The sequence below is a fragment of the Podarcis erhardii genome (assembly GCF_964252035.2).
Source record: "Podarcis erhardii genome assembly, chromosome: 7".
NCBI lineage: Eukaryota > Metazoa > Chordata > Lepidosauria > Squamata > Lacertidae > Podarcis > Podarcis erhardii.
In genome coordinates this window covers 12,767,756-12,788,522 of record NC_138511.1, presented here as the reverse complement: position 1 = coordinate 12,788,522, position 20,767 = coordinate 12,767,756, and the positions used below count along the sequence as shown (strand labels likewise).

The window sequence follows — 20,767 nt, the reverse complement described above, 5'->3', positions numbered from 1 at the left end:
AGTGTAGGTTTCTGGGTGGCAGGAATTGGGTCTCTTTAACAGGGCACTGAAATTGACCAAAGCCTATTCACCAGAACTGGAATCCTACATCCTACGAGCCGCTAATTCTCCTTTTTCTCCTTATTCACCATTCTTCATTATCATTACAAAAAAGCAGGCAAGGGGATGGGAGAAGAGAGAAAGAGGGAGGGAGGGAGGGAGGGAGGGGGGAAGGAAGGAAGGAAGGAAGGAAGGAAGGAAGGAAGGAAGGAAATCCACCAGCAACGGACCTATCAGATCTCTGTTGCATCCAGCTGGGGCTTTTAACTCTGGGCAGCCCAGCAGGGAGGTGGCAACAGGGTGGCTCATTGGAAGAGCTGTCTTAATGTTTTTTTAAGCTCATGGCATTGGGGCCGTTTTGTCACTGTAGTTTCCAAAACATTATTATATTTCCCCACCCATGGTTGTTTGTGTACAACAAGGAGCTCCATTCTCACCAAGGATTTCCACCACTTGCAAGAGAACTGAGGCAGGGATTGTGTCCAGCTCCTCTTCAGATTTCCCGTCGCCATTCTCGAGTTTCCAGGTCAGCAGCTGCTCTGCAAATGCCATCGCCAGGGGAAATTCCAGGGGAAGGGAGTGCAGGATGAGCACAGCTCCGGGAGGCGGTGACACTCCTTGAATGAGACCCACAGATATAAGAGTAGCCGCTGAAGTTCGCTTTCAGCAATGGTGTTATATGCATTATTAAAAAGGAGACTTGTGGTAAAGAAAAATCAGCCCCCACCCCTTTAGCTTCCCCAAGGAAAAATCCTCGAGCAATGTGTACCTCCACAATTCTCAAAGGCAAGGTTTAAAGAGGGGGGTTTAAAAAATCAATTATAACATGATGAGAATAGCTCTTGGGTAAATTAAGATCTATTCTCATCAAGGGACGCGGGTGGCACTGTGGGTTAAACCACAGAGCCTAGGACTTGTCGATCAGAAGGTTGGCGGTTCGAATCCCCGCGATGGGGTGAGCTCCCGTTGTTTGGTCCCAGCTCCTGCCAACCTAGCAATTCGAAAGCATGTCAAAGCGCAAGTAGATAAATAGCAGTGGGAAGGTAAACGGCGTTTCCGTGCGCTACTTTGGTTCGCCAGAAGCGGCTTAGTCCTGCTGGCCACATGACCTGGAAGCTGTCTGCAGACAAACGCCGGCTCCCTCGGCCAATAAAGCGAGATGAGCGCCGCAACCCCAGAGTCGGTCGTGACTGGACCTAATGGTCAGGGGTCCCTTTACCTTTACTTTTACCTAAATTAAGATCTCTCAAGCTAGTATCTCAGATCCTGAACAATAGTGCTCCAGCCTCTATTCATGACATGCAGTTATGATCTACTGCTGCAGTTATCAATCCCTATTCCAAAGATGTTTTTGTGTGTGCATTTTAAATCTTACCAAGTTTGATGTGGACCTTGTCTGTGGATATGATGACGGAAGGATACTGATTGGTTGTGGGGGGTGGTGTCAAGCCTGTGTTGGTTGGAGAAGCATCTCGAGGGTAACACACAGCCTCAATGAGGTTCAACTGGCCACTCCTCTTCACTTTGTGACCAAGGCCATAAACAAGAATCCGAGCCCAGGGAGCCTTATAAAGCGAGGAGCTACAAAACAATTGTGACATTATACAAGTTAACTATCATTATCATGACATACGCTTCTCCCTTTCTGTAACCATGGTGTGGCTTGGGGGAGGGAAAATCAGTATTTTGGAATCTTTGGTGGGCAGGTAGATTTTTAAAGCCGGTTTCCCTCCACCCTCATTCTCTTTGCTCGCAGCGACTTACTCTTTGCGGAATCCAGACTGACTTTCCTTACAGGACACTACTATAAAGGCTGCACCAGGGAAGTTCACGTCCATGTTGACTTTGGATTCAGAAATGGGAAACTCTTCAGATGGGAACTGTTCGGGAGCATTCTGAAAAGCAGAGTTTTTAAAACAGTTATAAACCAGAGGTTGGAGACACAGCCATCCATTCTACCATTTCTAAATTAAATTGATGCTGAGCTAGGCTAGCTAGCTTGATCTGGAGAGCCCCTACATCTCAAAAACTTATGGAGTCAGAAGATGCCACCTTCTTAAACTACAAAGGAGCTGAAAAGGAAGTCCCTTCCTTATAGTTCACCAACAAGGGGACCAAGCAAGAGCCAGAAAGCACAATCCTGCCAGGACTCCAGCATCACCCGACCTTTTGTCAAAGGGAAGGGGCTGGCTTTCTTTTGAACAGGGGCTGGATGAAGGTGTTTTCCTCTCCAGCAGCTCTTTTCTCCTCTGGACAAGGAAGGAAAGCCCTTCTAGTCCAGCACCTTGTTCTCACAGTGGCCAAACAGTACTGCTCTCCTCATTTGTGATGTCCAGCAGCTGGTATTCAGACACACTATGCCTCCAGCACTGGAGGGAGAGCATAGCTAGCAGTCATTTGTGCTCTGACCTACTTCAGAGCCTCCTCTGATCTACTATAAATACAACATATAATTTATTTCAAGGTGGCAAATGGGCATGTTAATCAAAGAAAGAAAAGCCTGAATAGATTTGAGAGTGCTTTTTATGAAACTATAATTCAGACGTACCTTGGAAGTCGATCAGAATCTGTTCCGGAAGTCCATCCAACTTCCAAAACATTCAGAAACCAAAGCGCGGCTTCTGATTGGCTGCAGGAAGCTCCTGCAGCCAATCAAAAGCTGCAGAAGCCACACTGGACGTTCAGCTTCCAAAAATCGTTCGGAAACCGAAACACTCACTTTCAGGTTTCGATTGTTCGGGAGTCTATTTGTTTGGGAGCCAAGGCGTTCGAGATCCAAGGTATGACTGTAAATAAAAATGTGATATGGCGGGGTGGGAACTTACCTGCAAGAAGGAACAGATCTGTTTTGTCAGATCGAGCAGACTCTCCTCTCCCTGATGGAGGGTCCGAGCAATAGCAACTGTGAGCCACTCCTGGACTGTTTGGGAACTGCCTTGGTAGAAGAGGTCTGTGGCTGAGCAGTTCTGGGAATGTATGCAGTGCTGGAGGGACTGGGCCAGCAGGATAGAGCTGGAGCTGATCGTTCCATCTGTCAAGTGAAAAGGGAGACATGGCTCAACTCACTCATCTTTGGATATCCATCTTCTCTTCATCATATTAAAAGAACAAACTGATCTCAACAGCTACAAAGACTGAATTGATTAAACAAATGTGCACACTATCTCATTTATGGATATGGTTAAAACTACTGTATTATTTGCTTTTAAAAGTCCCATTTTACCAGGAAGAGGTGGTGCAAGAAGCTGATTGGATAGCAGCTGGAGGTGTTCTAGAGTGATGTCCCGAATGGCAGGGATGTGAAACAGGTGAGTAAACATGTGAGGAGATTTAGGGGCAAAAATATTTAGAAGAGCCATGCGGCAGTACAGCCTAGCGAGTGCAGCTTCACATCGTAAAAGTTCTCTGTAAAAAGAGAGATAAAGAAAACACATATTTCAAGGGTCTTTAAAAAATACACCTCTGTATACACACAATATTTTGTCACTGAACCTTCTGAACCAAAGTAAGATTTTTTTCCAGTTTAGTTGGGTCCTATTTGTAAAATTGCAGTGCTTAAGTTCCTATAGTAGCTTTGCAAGGGAAGAATGGGGGAAAACAGTACTTGGCCACCCCCGTGGGGTTCATTGGGCCCCTGACACCCAGCAGTCCCATCAAGTCTAGTGGTCACCAGCTGTTGCTGCCCCTCTCTGTGTCTGATCAGCTGTATTAGGGCATTAGCAATCCCTTAGGATTGAAAAATGTGTGTACTTTCCCCCTCTTCCCTTGAACTCTATTCTAAATATGTGTGGTACTGCTTATATTCTTTCACTAGATGGCACTGCAACACAGCTTGCTTTGGCATGCACCAAGAGACAGCAAACAGCTCTACAGCAGCATCTAGGGACAAAGTACAGCATTCATTCCTGAGAAATAGTTGTTCCTTTACTATCTGTGGCAGTGAAGGGCAAACCTCTCCAGCTGAATAGGACAGGTTACAGGAAGACTTGTGAGTAAAACTACCAATTAACCCTGAATTAATAAAAGAATGAACAGAAATTGACAACTGTTAAGTGGCGAAATTAAAAAAGAATCACATAGATTCTATAAAAATTGAAAATAACCATTATCAGAACGTTAGTTGAACTTTGGTGGAGAAGGCCCTTCATAAACACTGTCAGGTTTCCTTTTAGATGTCAGAAAATATTTTATTACACAAAGCTACACTTCTTGGACCGCAGCAGAGAGATCCTGGATGTAGCTGCAAGGATAACGGTCTCAGGCGCACGCTCCCTCCCCAATGCTTTAATCTTAATTTACCTGTGAATCTGAATGTTTGTATTGTCCAGAGAGACCAGGCCATTTGTTGCAGTCCTCCTATAGCCAGCAGGTGGTCGTTCAAGCATATCAATAGGGTACCAGTATCTGACCAAGACACCTTCGCTCCTTAGATAAGTCTCTACCTGGACCAGCTCATTCACCTGGAATGACAAAAGGTTTTTCACCTGACAACTCTGCACCTTTGTGATGGGCTACAGTAGCCCAAACACCAGAGCCACCCCACCCAAGCTTAAACATAGCTTCCACTTGCCGAATCAACGTCCAGAACAACTCCGTGGAGCCCAAATGTCTTCAACATCCCACGGATAGCAAACTTAGGCAGGGCTGTTCCTACGGCATTGGTGGCCACGTTGTTACTATCTGGGCAGCGGGTGACGACGGTGAGACCTGAAACCAAGAGAAAGGTGGTCTTAACTTTGTGATCTTTGGTAAGTTGAAGCTAGGCCTTCTCAAGAAGGAGGTCCCCTTGCTAAAGCTAGCAGCTGCTCCTAAGTCCAGCCTATATAGACCATCCCAAGCTAGAAATGTGTGAGGAGTAGATAAGGACTTGTACATCCCCCAATCTGTGGCCTGTTGTTTACGGTTATCATAAAGCAAGTCAGCTCTGGCTGCCATGTCTTCTTGTCATATTGTGTTTGTAAGGCATCAAGGCCTACAGGAAAGCAACACGGGATCACGGTGATAAGAAGCAGGGCCTCTGACTTAGCTCCAACTATGATGGCAGCTAAATTCCTTCTGCTTCATTAGCCTATAGGAACAGAGTGTGGGTGTTCACACATCCACGCCCAACATTTCATGGCTGCAGCCTCAAAATGGTGGTTGTGCTGATGCGGGTGGGTGAATGAGTAACTGCAGCACACCCATCCCAAGGAGACCATTGCCTGCTTCTCAGCGGAGGTGGCTCACTCATTCTGTTTGGAGCCATCCAAGGCGAGGCCCTGAATCCACCCTTAATCTAACCCAGGGAGAAGTGAGGTCAAAGACCAACCCCTTCCCAAAACGTACCTTTCCGAACTTTATCAATGGTGAACTTATTGGCTTCGTCTTTGATATCCTCAATTGTGGGAAGGTACAGGTCTCGAGGGATGCCCCCGTTTTCCTCATAGAGGAATTCCACTGTTTGCCGGGCTATATCAACCATTCCTGAAACAAAGACAATCCTTCAATTATGCAAGCCTATGGAACAGCTTGAAGGCTAGCAGTTTGGATCACTGGGAGCGAGACCTCTCAGGCAATGGCTGAATGAGCAGGTCAGAATCTCTAGCAAACGTGGAAAACCTTTTATGAGTATCTAGCTCTATATTGAAGCAGAGGAATAAGCACAAGAGCAAAGGTTTGCCAGTGTGGGTATTAACAAAGGGGCCTGGAAATTGGTGCTAAATTCAGAAGAGAAATGCTTCTGGTGGACTTACCCAGCTGCAAAGCTCCTTTAATTTGATCCAAGCCAGACTTCCTCTCTGCTTCATTGCGGAACCGCCTTCTAATTGTAGGGAATACTTTGGTCTCCCAGGCTTTCACTAGCAAGGCATAGTGATCCTCCTGCGAAGGGAAGCCAAGCACGCCCATGTCAGATCGAGTGAGAGACATCAGTCCATCCAGCCACGGAATATTTATCCCGACAAGCAGCAGCTCTCAAGAGGTCTAAAGAAGACTGAGAGCTTCTAAATGCAAAACATCTTCATTAAGCCAGAGGTATGCCTCCCACCTCAACGCACACACATAAAAATCCAAGAAAATGCACATTATGCAAACTGCAGTGTTGAAAAACAAGAGTATCTACAGTACAGTGGTGCCTCGCAAGACGAAATTAATCTGTTCCGTGAGGCTCTTCGTATAGCGGTTTTTTCGTCTTGCGAAGCAAGCCCATTGACAGCTTAGCGGATTAGCGCTATTAGCGGTTTTTAGCGATCAGCTGTTAAGCGGCTTATCAGCGGATCAGCTGATAAGCGGCTTAGCAGCTTAGGAAAAGGGGGGGGAGGGGAAAAAACCTGCAGGAACTCGCAAGACATTTTCATCTTGCGAAGCAAGCCCATAGGGAAATTCTTTCTGCGAAGCGCCTCCAAAACGGAAAACCCTTTCGTCTAGCGGGTTTTCCGTCTTGCGAGGCGTTCGACTTGTGGGGCACCACTGTATATCCAAGTTTTGATCTGATCCCTCCTTGTGTGAATCATGGCATTTAGATAAGGGCAGGGGTCTATAGATTTGCAGAAAAATACAGAATTCTGTTATGGGGTGAGTGCAGGAAGCATCTATAAGAAGGCAAGCGAAGAAAGAAAGGCGATGCTAATTGAAGCTGAGGAGTTGAGGGAATCCACTTAGTGAGGATTCAGCTGGCAGCTACACTGATGATAATCTGTAAATGTGGGAACTGGTGGGCAGACAGACAAAGTACCAGGTGGAGACTGCCCTGACAAACTCTTCCTTCATAAAGCTACTACGTTTGTTCATGTTATTTTCAATCTATCATTTGGGTAGAATCTGGAACCTGCTTAGCATAGAACCGTGTGATGCTGTCAAGGAGATGCACATATGAGATCCAGTACGGGTTGCATGGATATGGACAACCAGCTTGAGAGGTCTACAAAAGAGGCAATGTAGAAGCTCTGTGATGCCAGAACACCCAGAAGCAAGCATTTGAAGTGAGTTGAAATTTGTTATTGTTAATGTTGAAAGTCTGAAACAAAAAGCAACTGAGCATGTAAGAACCCCAGCATGGAGGTGCCTCATTCTGCTTACCCTTGGGATGTCATCATCGTCTTCGTCATCGCTTTCATCATCTGCAATGGGAGGAGGGTGAGGCTCAGGGCCCGATGTGATGAAGTTTTCATAGCTGAGTTCCATCTTATAATGGCAAGAAGTGTCACTGTCATATTCTGTAATCAAGCAAGAAGTTGGGGGCGGGGAGAGAGAGAGAGAGAGAGAGAGAGAGAGAGAGAGAGAGAGAGTTGTGCTAACCAACTAATTTAATGAATGCAACATGACCCTTAGTTTGGAGGAAAGCTTCCCGATAGTGCTTTCGTCACAACAATGGGAGGCTGCAAATGGGTACATACATATGAAGCTGCCCTACATGGAATCAGGCTAATTGGCCTATCTGCCCCAGTGTTGCTGACTCTGGCTGACAGCATCTCTCCAGGGTCTTGGGGAAGGAAAAGACTTCCCAGTCTTGCTAAGGCATCTCCTTTGGAAAATAGGATGATGGACAAAATGGGCCTTTGGTCTGATCCAACTAGTCTCTTTTCTTACCTAGGGTTGCCATATTTCAAAAAGTAAAAACACCCCAAAAGTTGTTGAGCTTTTTTTTAAGAAAACACCTCCCAAAATGTGACTTTTCGATGACAAAGCACCACATTTTGGAAATTTCCCCCCAGTCGTCATTACTGCCTTTGAAATCCAGACCTATGGCAGCCCTATTTTACCAGAAATCTGAGACATTCTGCATGCATAGTGTGTGCTCTGTCACTGAACTACAGCTTCTCCCTACTGGCTAAGGGGGAAATATCATTTTGATTGACATTTTGACTAACAAGAAAAAGTTTCTGATTCCTTTCCAAATTCAAGAAGGTATTCAAGAAGTAATAGTAATAATAATACAGTGGTACCTCGGGTTAAGTACTTAATTCAATCCGGAAGTCCGTTCTTAACCTGAAACTGTTCTTAACCTGAGGTACCACTCTAGCTAATGGGGCCTCCTGCTGCCACCGCCGCACGATTTCTGTTCTCATCCTGAAGCAAAGTTCTTAACCCGAGGTACTATTTCTGGGTTAGCAGAGTCTGTAACCTGAAGCGTATGTAACCCAAGGTACCACTGTACTAGAGTTGAATGCACTTAAATGTCAGTTGCTGTCAGAGCTCCAGTCACCCTCCACTGGCACGCCTAGTCTGTTTTGCTACTAGAGGGGAGCTGCTCTCCTTACGTTGCTGAGCTGTGGCCACAGCGGCAATCCGGCAAGGCGGCCCATGAGTCCCTGGGTCGGAGGCGGTGCTGGTGCCTGCATCGTTATCGCTATCGGAAGCCATGGCGAAAGGCAATGCTTCAAAGTTGGCACTTATCTCTTCTGCGAGGTCGATGCAGAGGTCGGCGGCGTTTCGGTGAGCTTGGCCTTCTGCGTAGGCAAACTGACGAGACCCAAAATTGGCTCGGACTTTGGTGTTCTGCAAGGGGACGGAAGCAAAGCAGAAGGGGTCAACTTGTGACCTCTTTCAGTCTTACGCTCTTTGCTGTACTCTGGCAACAGAGGGTTGTGTTTGGTTACTAAATACTTCTGAGAACTACGGTTTCTGTTGCACAATAACCCAAGAAGCATTTTTTAAAAATGATATTACTAATAATGCAGTTGTTGTCCAAAGAGGAAATTAGTATTAGAAAAAGGAAACATGAAAAGATACTCCACTGTGCTATTAATAATATTGAATATTGAACTCTATATCTAATTATTTGGGTTATTTTCAGCTAGCTTCTCAATTCTGCTGGACCCCTAAATCAGGATACAATTAAATAATTTTAATAATGCATATAAAGTAACAAGAAGAGATTCAGATGAAGCCAAGAGAGGGCATTAAAGCTAGCTACTAAAGCAGTAGTCTGTCTAAGAAAGGAAGATCTGAACAGCCAGGTTAAAAGGGGCAAGCTCCTGAATCTGTTGCTGGGAATCCAACGCCAAGCCTTATGGAAACTTATTTATAGATCTCTCTAACCACAAAAAGAATTTTTCTCTACAGAACAAACACATCCGTGCCAGGATAGGGGTAGCCAATGTGGTGCCATTCAGACGTTATCTGACTCCAACTCCCATCAACCCCAGCAAACATGAGTAATTGTCAGAGAGTATGGGGAATTGGATTATTTTTCATTATTGCTTTTGTTATTGTATTATTATTATTATTATTATTATTTATTATTATTATATTTTTTCAAAACAGAACTAAAAACAACTTTCAAAAGTGAACATCAAAAACAAGGTGAAAACAACCTAAAATACAACAAGATGTATAAAAACATTTCATTTCTTCCCTTAGATGTGTGTGGGCTGGTTATGATTACATAATAGAGAAACAGAGAGAGGTACTCTGCACAAGAACAGGGGTTTTTGCCATAATTTTTGCTCCACATGTTCAAATGCCTGAATTTAAGAATAGGATCTGGGGCCAAGCTCTGGTGAACTCTAGGTGGGAGATACAGAGGGTGTTTAACCTGCCTTCTTCTGGATATGGACGACAGGCCACATTCCCCCAGACACATCCTCCAGATATGGCCCCAACCGCAGTCCACAGTACGTAAAATACACCCGGCCTTTGGCTGGCTGCCCTGGAGGAGGAGGCGTGCCTTCTGCCCTTTCCCAGCCAATGCCTGCAACATCACCTAGGGGAAAAGAAAAGGGTTAAAAGGAAAAAGGTTGTATCTATCCCTCTGCCACTCCTGATGTGGCTCTCATAAGATGCTTGCAGGTTAAGCATAGCCGACATACCAGGAGAGAGGGTCACATCCAGTCTCACACTTTTCCACTGCAGCAAACTGGAACCGTTGTAATGAACAGCCCTTCCATTGCTGAAACCATGTGAAGAAAGGGGTGAAGCATTAGCTGGAGAAACAATTCACTTAATATTTCACTTGAGCTCTAGGAGTATTAAGTCCCTAAAAGTAAACTTCAACAAGCCCATGCTCAATTGTTACCATAAAGGTAAAGGGACCCCTGACCATTAGGTGCAGTCGTGACCGACTCTAGGGTTGTAGTGCTCATCTCGCTTTATTGGCCAAGGGAGCCAGCGTACAGCTTCCGGGTCATGTGGCCAGCATAACGAAGCTGCTTCTGGCGAACCAGAGCAGTGCACGGAAACACTGTTTACCTTCCCGCCGGAGCAGTACCTATTTATCTACTTGTACTTTGACATGCTTTTGAACTGCTAGGTTGGCAGGAGCAGGGACCGAGCAACGGGAGCTCACCCCGTCGCGGGGATTCGAACCGTGACCTTCTGATCAGCAAGCCCTAGGCTCTGTGGTTTAACCCACAGAGCCACCCACGTCCCAATTGTTACCATACTGAGATAGCAAAAAACAATCAGACCTTTTGCGGAGCACCAAAGGGAATACAAATGTAAATGGATGTAAATGGGCTTAAGCTCAATACCTGGGGCAGATTACGGAAGGAAATTACACAGAACACCAACACCCACCTCACTGGTCTCATTCTGGGACCCTCATAACAGAAATAAAGGTTGCCTGATCATGACTTCCTTAAGATTTCCTACACCAGATACTGATACAGCTTCACAGTAGATTTGTTTGCAACCTACTTGTGGAAGAGGCAGGTGCCCACGGGGTTGGTCCACGCTCCGTCACGCTTTTCTGCTTCCGTGGCAAAGCCAAACGAAACAATCGGCCCTGTGTCATCATCTGTATCTCCGTAGGACACTATCTCAATCTCCCAATAGAAGGATGGTGCCTGGAGAAAGGAACAAAGCACACACACGACCATCCACGGATTAACCCAGAATAAAAGGCACTTCCCAGCACCTTCTGAACCAGTATTTGTGCATGCTTGAACACAGGTGAAGAGGCAACTATACTCATCACGAATTCTCACCTGTACTGGAACTGGTGATGTGGCGTAAATGAAGGTGCCACGAGGCAGCCCTCCACCGGCACTGGGATCCGCAAGGAAAGTCACGGCTGTAAGATGTGAGGAGAACATACAGGCTCGCACAGGTGGGAAGACCCTAGAAGGATTCCAGGTGACTTCCTTGGGCTGAACCAAGAAGAGAAGGGCCTGCATTTAATTATACATAACTGCAATGTGTAAACTGGTTTTTTTGCCTGCAAACTCCAAAGCACACTTAGCAGGAGACATTCATGAACAGATATACAACTGGACATTTTATGCTGTAATACTAGCTCATCATCTGCCTTCTTCAGGCACCAAAACAGTTCAAGGAGGAGGCAGGCTAAGCCTCTGCTTATATATTTACCTGCCTTCGGTCTGCCTGGAGAGGTGGCGGTGGGGGGCGAGCGCTGTCACGATACAGCATCCTTAACCTTTCACACTGCACTTCTACCACAAGGAGCCGCTCCCCTAGAAGATCACAAACAAACAATGTGCCAGTCAGACCTTAAGATGAGAATGGGGCCATTCACTTCACGGAGTCCTCCTAAACCATATTTTTAACCTCTGAGTGTGAACTCAAAGACCTCCAAGGCAGAATTAGCAAAAGACTTGCTAACTAGCGAAGTCAGATTGTGACATGTTGTTTCAGCTGTTTATTCATACAGTGGTACCTCGGTTTAAGAACAGCCCTGTTTACAAACTATTCGGTTTACAAGCTCCGCAAAACCGGAAGTAGTGTCTCGGTTTGTGAACTTTACCTTGATCAAAGTACAGAAGTCAAACAGTGGAAGGGCACCGGCGGCAGGAGGCCTCATCAAGGAAAGTGTGCCTCAGTTTAAGAACGGTTTCGGTTTAAGAACCGACTTCCAGAACTGATTAAGTTCGTAAACTGAGATACCACTGTATTAGTTTAATCCTGCCCTTCCTTCAAGGAGCTCAGGATGGCAAACGTGGGTTGTACCAAAAACTCGATTTCACCTTCACAACCTCTCAGTAAGAAACTGAGCCAAGACCATCCAGTGAGCTTCAAGGCTGATACTCTAGCAATATACAACATGGACTCCCCAGTTAGATTATACTTCTGCCCCTTTCAAAGTAGATGGTAAAGGTAAAGGGACCCCTGACCATTAGGTCCAGTCGTGGCCGACTCTGGGGTTGCAGCACTCATCTCGCTTTATTGGCCGAGGGAGCCGGCGTACAGCTTCCGGGTCATGTGGCCAGCATGACTAAGCCGCTTCTGGCGAACCAGAGCAGCACACGGAAACACTGTTTACCTTCCTGCCAGAGCAGTACCTATTTATCTACTTGCACTTTGATGTGCTTTCGAACTGCTAGGTGGGCAGGAGCAGGGACCAAGCAACAGGACCTCACCCCGTCGAGGGATTCAAACCGTCGAGCTTCTGATCAGCAAGTCCTAGGCTCTGTGGTTTAACCCACAGTGCCACCCGCGTCCCAGTCGCAGTAGATGACTGATAGCTTATTTCAGCAGTGAGCTACTGGTAGCTTATGGACTCAAACTGGCTTCCAGATGGCAGCTGGTTGGGCTATCATGCTCTTCAGGGGGGTAAAGTGAACCCTTTAAGCTCCATCTGGCTGTAGAAAGGAGAAACTGAGAAATGCTTGCTGTCTGGCATCCTTTTTTTCTCCCTTCAGAACAGACCGCACAGCTGTCAGATGTAAGTAAGTAAGTAGGAGCACTTCTAGGGTGAGGATGTAGCCACTTGCCCTGCTCCAGACTGGTCAAACCTAGTTGCCAACCTTATTTCAATCAAACTGCGGGCGCAAGCCACAGCAAAAACACACACTGTATCTTAAATATGGGCCAAGCTCATTTCTGCATTAAGTAAGACGGAGTTCCTACCAGGGCTGCATTCCTGGGCAACGAGGTTAAGGACTTCCACAGCAGCTGGACACTGCTGGATGAATTCTTCACAGAAGGAGCTATCCTCCAGCAACTGTGCCATCACCAGGCATGCTCTTGGGAGACAGGGCAGAGGAGGAGACAAAAAGGACAACAAGGATTGAAAAATCCTGCCAGAACAAGCACGAGATTACACAGATTGCATTGCTGGCAGGTCCCTTCTGTGTTGCTGGCAGAAACAAGCGTCTTGTGGAAAATAATCCCTTGCCTGCTAGTTAGGATTACTGGTTTTCGTTGTTCATTAGGTCTCACTGGGCTTTTTGTGATAAAGAAAGTGATGGGAAAAGGCAATAGAAAGCATGAGATAACAATAGTTGACGCAACGTAACAAAACCTTCCTGCAAACAAATCAAAACAAATGCTCAACACAGGCAACAACTGATTAGGCTGGGGAAAATATTCCTGACCCCCGCGTACATCAGCAGAGGGAGCATAAGCCTACCCCACCCTGATATGCCCTGCCTCCTTTTCCAGCAGCCTCCAGGTTGCCACGTTGCGAGCGTGCGCTGTTGAACGTCAATCGGACGCATGTAAATGAGTCGTTGCCTGTATCATATACCCTCCTTGCAAACTTTATGGAAACAAATCAGGATAAATGTTCAATGAACAGGTTGTCTGAAAGTGCCACAAGTCCTTTCAGTATAGCCACATATCCAGTGGATATGTTTGCTGTTTGCTGAATAAAGGGTAAAGACAGACTTAACGTAGAGCAGTGAGTGATCTGGAAGTGCACTTGCAGTGCACAGCTGAGATGCACTTTTCCTCCCTAGGCCAGAGCTCAAAAAAATCTGTTTCTACAAGTTTGAAGCGGAAGCCTTCTATCCATGATACTGACGGGCTGCCCTCTGCAATGTCGCCAAAGATTTCTCTTGAATGGAGCAGTTTTGCCCTTCTTTGCTATAATATTCGATATAAAATTTAAAATATTTTAGGCTGCTTTGTCTATCCCAAGGAACTTACAATTAATAAAGTAATGAATCAATTACTAAGTGTTCATTTTACACTTTTAATAATAAACAGGCAGAGAGAAGCCTATCATCAGATTCACCATGAGCTCTGCCTTCTCTATCTGTCTTCACCCTGTATCCACTTCACTTCTGAGGTGCCATAAGCCCTCTTTTTCCAGGACATGTCCTCTTTTTCGTGGGTAGAGGCGCCATAGCGATCCATAGTTAAAAGCAGAAGTCGGCATTTGTGTCCTCTTTTCTGCTCTTCAAAATATGGCAACCCTACAGTTCCAACCCACCTAGCAAAGCACCCAGCTGCCTCCCAGCCATAGCTCAACCACTGCCAGAACCGCCACCACTCACCTGGTTCTAATTTCAGCAAGGAGTCGGACCACTGCCATTACTGGAGTTGAGCCATCTCCTGTTGCAGGAAGTGAGGTATGAATAGAGAGACTTCCCTCCTGCGGAAGCAACATGGACTGGATTGCCTGTACTACCTTCTCAGTAATGGACAGTTTATGGAGAGGCAATGCCTGGTGGTGGTGGAGGAGGGGGCACGGTAAAAAGTTAAATTCAAGTTGTTAGTTTCTGGGAAATGAGGGAATTACCCTGGAGTTATATAGCCTCATTATTACATCATCACAAAAACACACTGCACGGTTTAAAAAGTAACAAACCAAGAAGAAAATGGCAAGATAGCCCCAAAATCTCAATGATTTACATTATATATCACTGGAACAAAACTTTCAAACTGCCTTCTTTACAGAATGCCCAAATTGTCCCATGTCAGCTTTTCAAAACAACAACAACAACCCGCTCATGAAGTGCCCCCTCTAAAAAGCTGCTCAGATTTTAAACTGCAGCTTGAATTTGACAATTCAGTCCTATAGCAACAACTCACCCAGTAGCTATATGTGACAAATAATCTCATGCAGGGAAGTAAGAGGGCTAGCAGAAAATGAATGTGTCTCTGTCCCATCTCCAGCATCCCACACAGGTTCTGTGCTGGCCACAGAGGAAGGGAATCATATCCTTTCTCCCCCAGCCCACTTGGTATGAGGCAATTACAAAACTAAGGCTAGTTTCCTATGTTCCCATGGTGACCAGAGATGAGAAGGCTTCTCTTGAAGCTACTGGTCTCTATAGCAGGGTAGTAAAATAAAACTGCAGGCCAGCAACTTTTGTTGGCTTATTTACACGGTTGAAGTATTACGCTCAGCGTTGGATTTTAAAATGACCTTACCTCTGATCTTGGAACACAGAGCCTAGATAATGGAATAGTTAAAATGTCTGATGCTTGGGAGGTCTTTCTACAGTCTATACTGGTAGGCGGAAATTTGACCGTTGCTATACCTTCCTGTTCATTAATAGATGCCACCACTCCAATGCTTCCTGCTATTCCCCTACCCAAAACCTATTGAAAAGAGAAAGAGGGAACAGTCAGGAATGAAGGTTAGATTTATCTGGGGCTATAAATAATTCACTGCTATGGATGAAGTAATAATCCTAGCACACGGCACAGAGAAACATGGCAGCCATAACAGAAAGAATGGCAGTGTTTTATATCCTCAAACAGAAGCTTTGCCACTGATTTGCAGAACAGAGGGCGGGGTGAGGAATTAAAGGGCGCACGGCCAGTTACCTGCACTTCAGAGCCAATTTTGATCGTCTCTTTGAAGCCACCAAGAGCGCAAAGAGCAGCGACTGCCTGGCGAGCGATCCTTTGAAGCTTGGCGAGTTTCCTTCCGCTGCTGCTGCCATTCTCCAGGATGCTCTCTGCATATTTTCCCAGCTGAGGGATATACATCAGAGCACGCGAAAGGACCTGAGGGAGTATGGGGGAAATACACACAAACTTTATTTTTTAATATATATATAAAATAAAAAAATGTCCAGTAGCACCTTAGAGACCAACTAAGTTTGTATAAGCTTTTGTGTATAAGTTTTTATTTTTCTATAAAGGGGCTTGGCTAGGAAAAGCAAATGGAAAACAAGGACAGGGGTAGGGGTGTGGAGAACTGGTCAATTTCAGCCTTTGACAACTTGTAGTATCCTTGATACTGGATTCATTCCAATATTTTGCCGTAGGCCCTACCTTTGCATAATTGCTTTCTTCTGACTGAATTCTAGGTGACTTTTTATGCTTACAGAAGAAGCTCGTGTTTCAGTTTGGGCAAGTGACTTCCCAACTTTCATGTTCACACCCAAGAAGCTAAGGATCCTTCCCTGACTTACTTTTTCAGCTGTGGTTGTCCATATCTGAGCTGCATTGGATTCTGGTGCCATGAGCAAGCTGTGAAGCAAAGCAATCACCTCTGCCGCCATACTGTTTGCTACATGGCCACTGATGAAGGGCCTCACAGGGTCAGTTCTGTTGAGAAAAATCAATGGTGGGCTGTGAGTTGCTAATCTGCCCCTGCCAGGCCCAGATAACTCTTTGATGAGCAACTGTGGGTAAAACCAAGTGGATGACAGTAGTGGAAAGATCTGGCTCCATGTCATCTTTGCCTGCAGCAGAACCTCAAGCAGAACCTCAAGCAGAACCCTCAAGGCCTCTCTGCCTGGCCCCACATTTTACCAGCCCTACTCCATTAGCCCCTCTGTTGCCTTTTTCTGGCAGGAAAGTGTCCTTGAACTGTGGTAATGCTTGCCTGGATAAAGGATGGAGACATGGGTGTGAATGTCAAAACATAAAGCAAATCAGAAACCTTCAACTTTTGCGTGGATAGAATATGATGCACTGTACAAAGGTAAGACCATCGAGTTTTGCCTGTGGCCCCCGACCACCACTGGGATGCAACCTCTGGAAGGTTGCCCCCAACCGATTGTGGCCCACACAGCCTGAAAGAGGTTTCCTACCTCTGGTCTAGTAAAGTAAAGGTACCCCTGACCATTAGGTCCAGTCATGACCGACTCTGGGGTTGCGGCACTCATCTCGCTTTATTGGCCGAGGGAGCCAGCGTACAGCTTCCGGGTCATGTGGCCAGCATGACTAAGCCGCTTCTGGCGAACCAGAGCAGCGCACGGAAACACCGTTTACCTTCCCGCCGGAGCGGTACCTATTTATCTACTTGCACTTTGACGTGCTTTCGAACTGCTAGGTTGGCAGGAGCAGGGACCGAGCAACGGGAGCTCACCCCGTCGCGGGGATTGGAACCGCCGACCTTCTGATCAGCAAGCCCTAGGCTCTGTGGTTTAACCCACAGTGCCACCCGCTTCCCATACCTCTGGTCTACAGGGAAGCTAACTAGGGGTCAGAGTGACCTTTGATTAGACAAACCAATTGTGTGGCCGAGATTATGGCTGTTAAGACCTTTGACTTACAAAGAAGATGACTGTGTATGAGACCTTGGTGCTTGGAAAAAAAATGAAGTGGAGTAAAGCCTTGGAAGTCGATAAAAAGGATGGGATAGGTCTCATTAGTGGATAAAGAAGTGAGAAATACCTTGTTTAGTGACTCAGCAGCTGATAAAGCCATAAGAAGAAAGCAGCAACAGCATGCACTTTTGAGAAAATGCTGAAATGGGATGTGCTTACAACCAGTTTGGAGAACTTACAAGAACATTTAAGTTTCTCCCCAGCAGAGTTTGAGCAAACAGGGAGAGTAGAAAAGTCCTATGCCCACCTTTTTGTGATCATCTCTAAGCATAGCTGTCAACTTTCAGATTTGAAAATAAGGGATCAGGAGCCTCGAAAATAAGGGATCAGCAGCCTCACCCGTCCCGGGGACAGTCTACGGAATATCTAACAATCTGGGATAGCAGTGGGAAGCAGTGGGAAATGGCACTGGAATAAGGGAATAAGGGAATTCCCGCAAAAAAAGGGAAGGTTGACAGCTATGTCTCTAAGCAACATAGATCTATGCCTGTCCCCTCTTAAGCCTAGGGTGGAAGAGTACAGTCCACTTCCACTCTACATCAGGGTATTCTGGACACCAGCAGAGATTCTGTACCTGGCAAGCTCTGAGTTCCGCTCCCTGCAAATGGAGATTTGTGCTGTTTTCTTTTTGTCCCCAGTTGACAGGCCACTAGTGCTTTCGGGACTGACCGTTTCTACCGGTGGCCCCACGCTCACAATCAATCCGGACTGTGCCCACTTGGTGGCCTTCCGCAAAGCAGCAGCTGCTTCCTCCGTGATCACTTCGCAGCAACCACTCTGAAAAAGAAAGAAGCTCTTTTGCAACTCACACAGTATTTGGAATGCACAGGCAAATGCCATTTACCCTAAGGCTAACTATCACTAGAAATCCCTCTTTTTCTAGTCCTGCAGGCTAACTACAAAAGCATCAATTGGCAAGCCACATCTTCTTGCTGGGGGAAAAATTGCAATTATTATTTTCACTCTTGCAAAGCAGATTAAGCTATTCACACAATTAATTTATTTTGCCCTTACTTTGGTCATATCTCGATCCATCTTAACCACCTTCTCCATATTGGCTCCTGTTCCAAGGCGAAATGGCCGACCTTCTGAGCTACTACAAAGGGAAGGATAAAACACAGAATAAATGTTGGCTGAGGCATCCAGATTTCTTAACTGCGTTTCACAGAGTTCAAATTACCTCAGCAATGGCTGAAGCACTTCATGAGATGACTGGTCTTCCCGCTTATGTATAAAAATGGAAAGTTTGCCATCCACAGCCTCACTCTCTTCTCCTGGATCTTTGTCTCCTTTAAGGGAACCTTTTGGGCTGGCTTTTGTCAATGAAGTATCAGGTTCAGAAGCAGTTGGAGAAAGAACTGTCTGACATCCTGCAAGCGAGGAAAACAAGCTTTAAGCAAGAGCTGTAAACACATTCTATACCTTTTCTGGTAGTATGCAAATACTAAAGAAATTTACTTCAATTCATAGTTTGCCCTATACCAAGCTACAGGAATGGGCAAGCTAATCACATAACTCCTAGCTACAATGATGAGACCATCTATTGTCCTAATCCCGAAGTATCTCAGGCTTCCAAAGGTCAGTTTGAAAAAAAATGTCTCACACTGATTCCAATGGGTGTAGGCTTGGTCTATAGATATGCATATGCAGCAAAATGGGATGGTAGAGTCCTGCTTGGACTGTAATACTTTAAACTGCAAACGGGAATATTGAGACACTAACGGGTTAACACTACCTCCCCACAATCGCCTAGGTGAGACAAAAAGATCTAAGTTTTGAGAAGTTTAGCTAGCTCCTGAAACTCCTTTCCCAGTTCTGATCTTTTGCTAAGTTAAGCCACAGAGGAATGGAAGAGGAAAAAGAAAGCCTTGCTAGTTTTTCCTGGCACATGGTTTTTACTTCAAGGAACATTAAAAAATGGCATTTCTGTCTGCAGGAAAACCATTTCATGGTAGCGTCTTAAGATCCACTGCAATGGAGAACAAACTTACAGCATGAAATGGTCCTGTCCTGTCCTAAGGATATTGCATGTGCAGACTGAGACTTAGAAATTTGAGCAATAGAGGTTCTCTGGGGAGGAAAAGCCCAGACTTGTGGTCCAGCTACTGGGAGCTTCTCTCCGAAAAGCCTTGAGGTCCCGGCTAAGCACATATACAGGAGGCTTGAGACAAGACTCCAAGCCAACCTTAAAGGCTGAGCTGGAACACAGGGGTGGAAGTGGCCTGTAGCATCTGTTTGTCTGGAAACCCTCAAAGGCTACGGGGGGGGGGGGATCAGGGCAGACAATGGAAGCACTGAGGCAATGTGCTTCTGTGACCCAGCCCTGTAACGTTTTGTGGAGGTTTCCAAGCTGTTATAAAAGGAGGATCACAAAAGTGAACGATGCTCCCTGAATTCTCATGCAGCAATGATTAGTTTCTCAAGATCTTGAACATTCCCTACCTGGTACCACGTAATCAGCCAGTTTTGCTAAGAGCAGGGAGGCAATTTTAGAAGCTGGGTCACTGGGGTCATCCTGCTCACTGTTTAGGGAGGGCACAGAGTAACTCCAGGGTGGCAATTCGACATTCCCACAGTCCTCAACACTCATGAGTGGAAGAGCAGCACGGCAGAGTTGAAGGATGATGAGGACCAGCTTTGGAGAGGGGCGCTGGTCCAAGAGCAGAGAGAGAAGTTTGGATACACAGGCTGGTTGGCTTAGGATTGCTTTGCCAATGTGGCTCCTGAAAGACGACAAACACCAACAGCTTTGAATGCGTTTTTTAAAAAAGAGATGGCAGTAACAAATTGGTGGCACGTGCCCTTCTGGCTTGCACTCTTTATAAAGACTTGAGGAATGAGGTTATCACCCCTCTTTTATTGTCCATTCTGGGTTGCCCAGTCACTGCCACAGTGTCCTTTCTCTTGGCAGATCAAGATGAGCAGGTGACAGCAAAGGTTGCAAGGTTTTTAGCTGGGGCAAATAGAATAAGATCCACTATTTGACTATTGATTCAAATCCCTAAAATGTATTTTATATTCCTGACTTTTTATTTCTATTCTTTGTATGTCGTGTTGTTGTTTTATTGTTATGGCCAATGGCTGACGCAAATAAAGATTCATATATATATAGAGAGAGAGTCTTTAAACAAAATCAGGTGAAAACAGGATGTTCTATACAACTTGGGTTCCAAGCCTGGCAAAATTGTTCTAAGTGATTTCTCAACTGGAGAGTAGAAACAGAGCTAAAAAGACTAGAAGCAATGCATCTTCAATCAGGGAACCATTGTGAACTGTAACCATTTATTTGGGATGTGTTTCAGCTATTGCTGGGATTAACAGTGGGTTTGTCTTTTTGTTTAAAATGACCCTTTGGGGGCCAAATTACAAGGCAACCTTTTCCATTTTCCATGGAAAAAGGCAGGAGGACAGCTCTCACAACAACACAGCTTTGGACAAAATAAAAGGCATTGAAATTGGCTGAGTCATTTTAAGCAACAAAACCTTCCCTTGGACTTTGCACAAAATTCAAGGGTCACAACAAGATTGCAGAGTCAACTCAAATTAATCTTCCTATTTAC

The 20,767-nt window shown here is 45.6% G+C and overlaps 1 protein-coding gene across 1 annotated transcript in view; it reads right to left on the bottom strand.

Annotated features, from left to right (window-relative positions):
- The window catches only part of HECTD4 (HECT domain E3 ubiquitin protein ligase 4), a 112,560-nt gene that overhangs the window by 20,620 nt on the left and 71,173 nt on the right, over nucleotides 1-20,767 (bottom strand). Inside the window, exons 36-60 of the mRNA XM_081871458.1 lie at nucleotides 19,650-19,930; nucleotides 18,388-18,577; nucleotides 18,222-18,303; nucleotides 17,782-17,984; nucleotides 16,065-16,200; nucleotides 15,472-15,654; nucleotides 15,073-15,243; nucleotides 14,193-14,362; nucleotides 12,823-12,938; nucleotides 11,326-11,429; nucleotides 10,944-11,105; nucleotides 10,654-10,802; nucleotides 9,828-9,907; nucleotides 9,558-9,721; nucleotides 8,277-8,514; nucleotides 7,096-7,232; nucleotides 5,772-5,898; nucleotides 5,365-5,502; nucleotides 4,610-4,746; nucleotides 4,339-4,499; nucleotides 3,263-3,444; nucleotides 2,865-3,070; nucleotides 1,804-1,934; nucleotides 1,415-1,620; nucleotides 477-656 (exon numbers count right to left, since the gene is read on the bottom strand). Of these exons, the coding sequence (XP_081727584.1) occupies nucleotides 477-656; nucleotides 1,415-1,620; nucleotides 1,804-1,934; nucleotides 2,865-3,070; nucleotides 3,263-3,444; nucleotides 4,339-4,499; nucleotides 4,610-4,746; nucleotides 5,365-5,502; nucleotides 5,772-5,898; nucleotides 7,096-7,232; nucleotides 8,277-8,514; nucleotides 9,558-9,721; nucleotides 9,828-9,907; nucleotides 10,654-10,802; nucleotides 10,944-11,105; nucleotides 11,326-11,429; nucleotides 12,823-12,938; nucleotides 14,193-14,362; nucleotides 15,073-15,243; nucleotides 15,472-15,654; nucleotides 16,065-16,200; nucleotides 17,782-17,984; nucleotides 18,222-18,303; nucleotides 18,388-18,577; nucleotides 19,650-19,930 (4,034 nt within the window). The remainder of the gene's footprint in view (nucleotides 1-476; nucleotides 657-1,414; nucleotides 1,621-1,803; nucleotides 1,935-2,864; nucleotides 3,071-3,262; nucleotides 3,445-4,338; nucleotides 4,500-4,609; nucleotides 4,747-5,364; nucleotides 5,503-5,771; nucleotides 5,899-7,095; nucleotides 7,233-8,276; nucleotides 8,515-9,557; nucleotides 9,722-9,827; nucleotides 9,908-10,653; nucleotides 10,803-10,943; nucleotides 11,106-11,325; nucleotides 11,430-12,822; nucleotides 12,939-14,192; nucleotides 14,363-15,072; nucleotides 15,244-15,471; nucleotides 15,655-16,064; nucleotides 16,201-17,781; nucleotides 17,985-18,221; nucleotides 18,304-18,387; nucleotides 18,578-19,649; nucleotides 19,931-20,767) is intronic.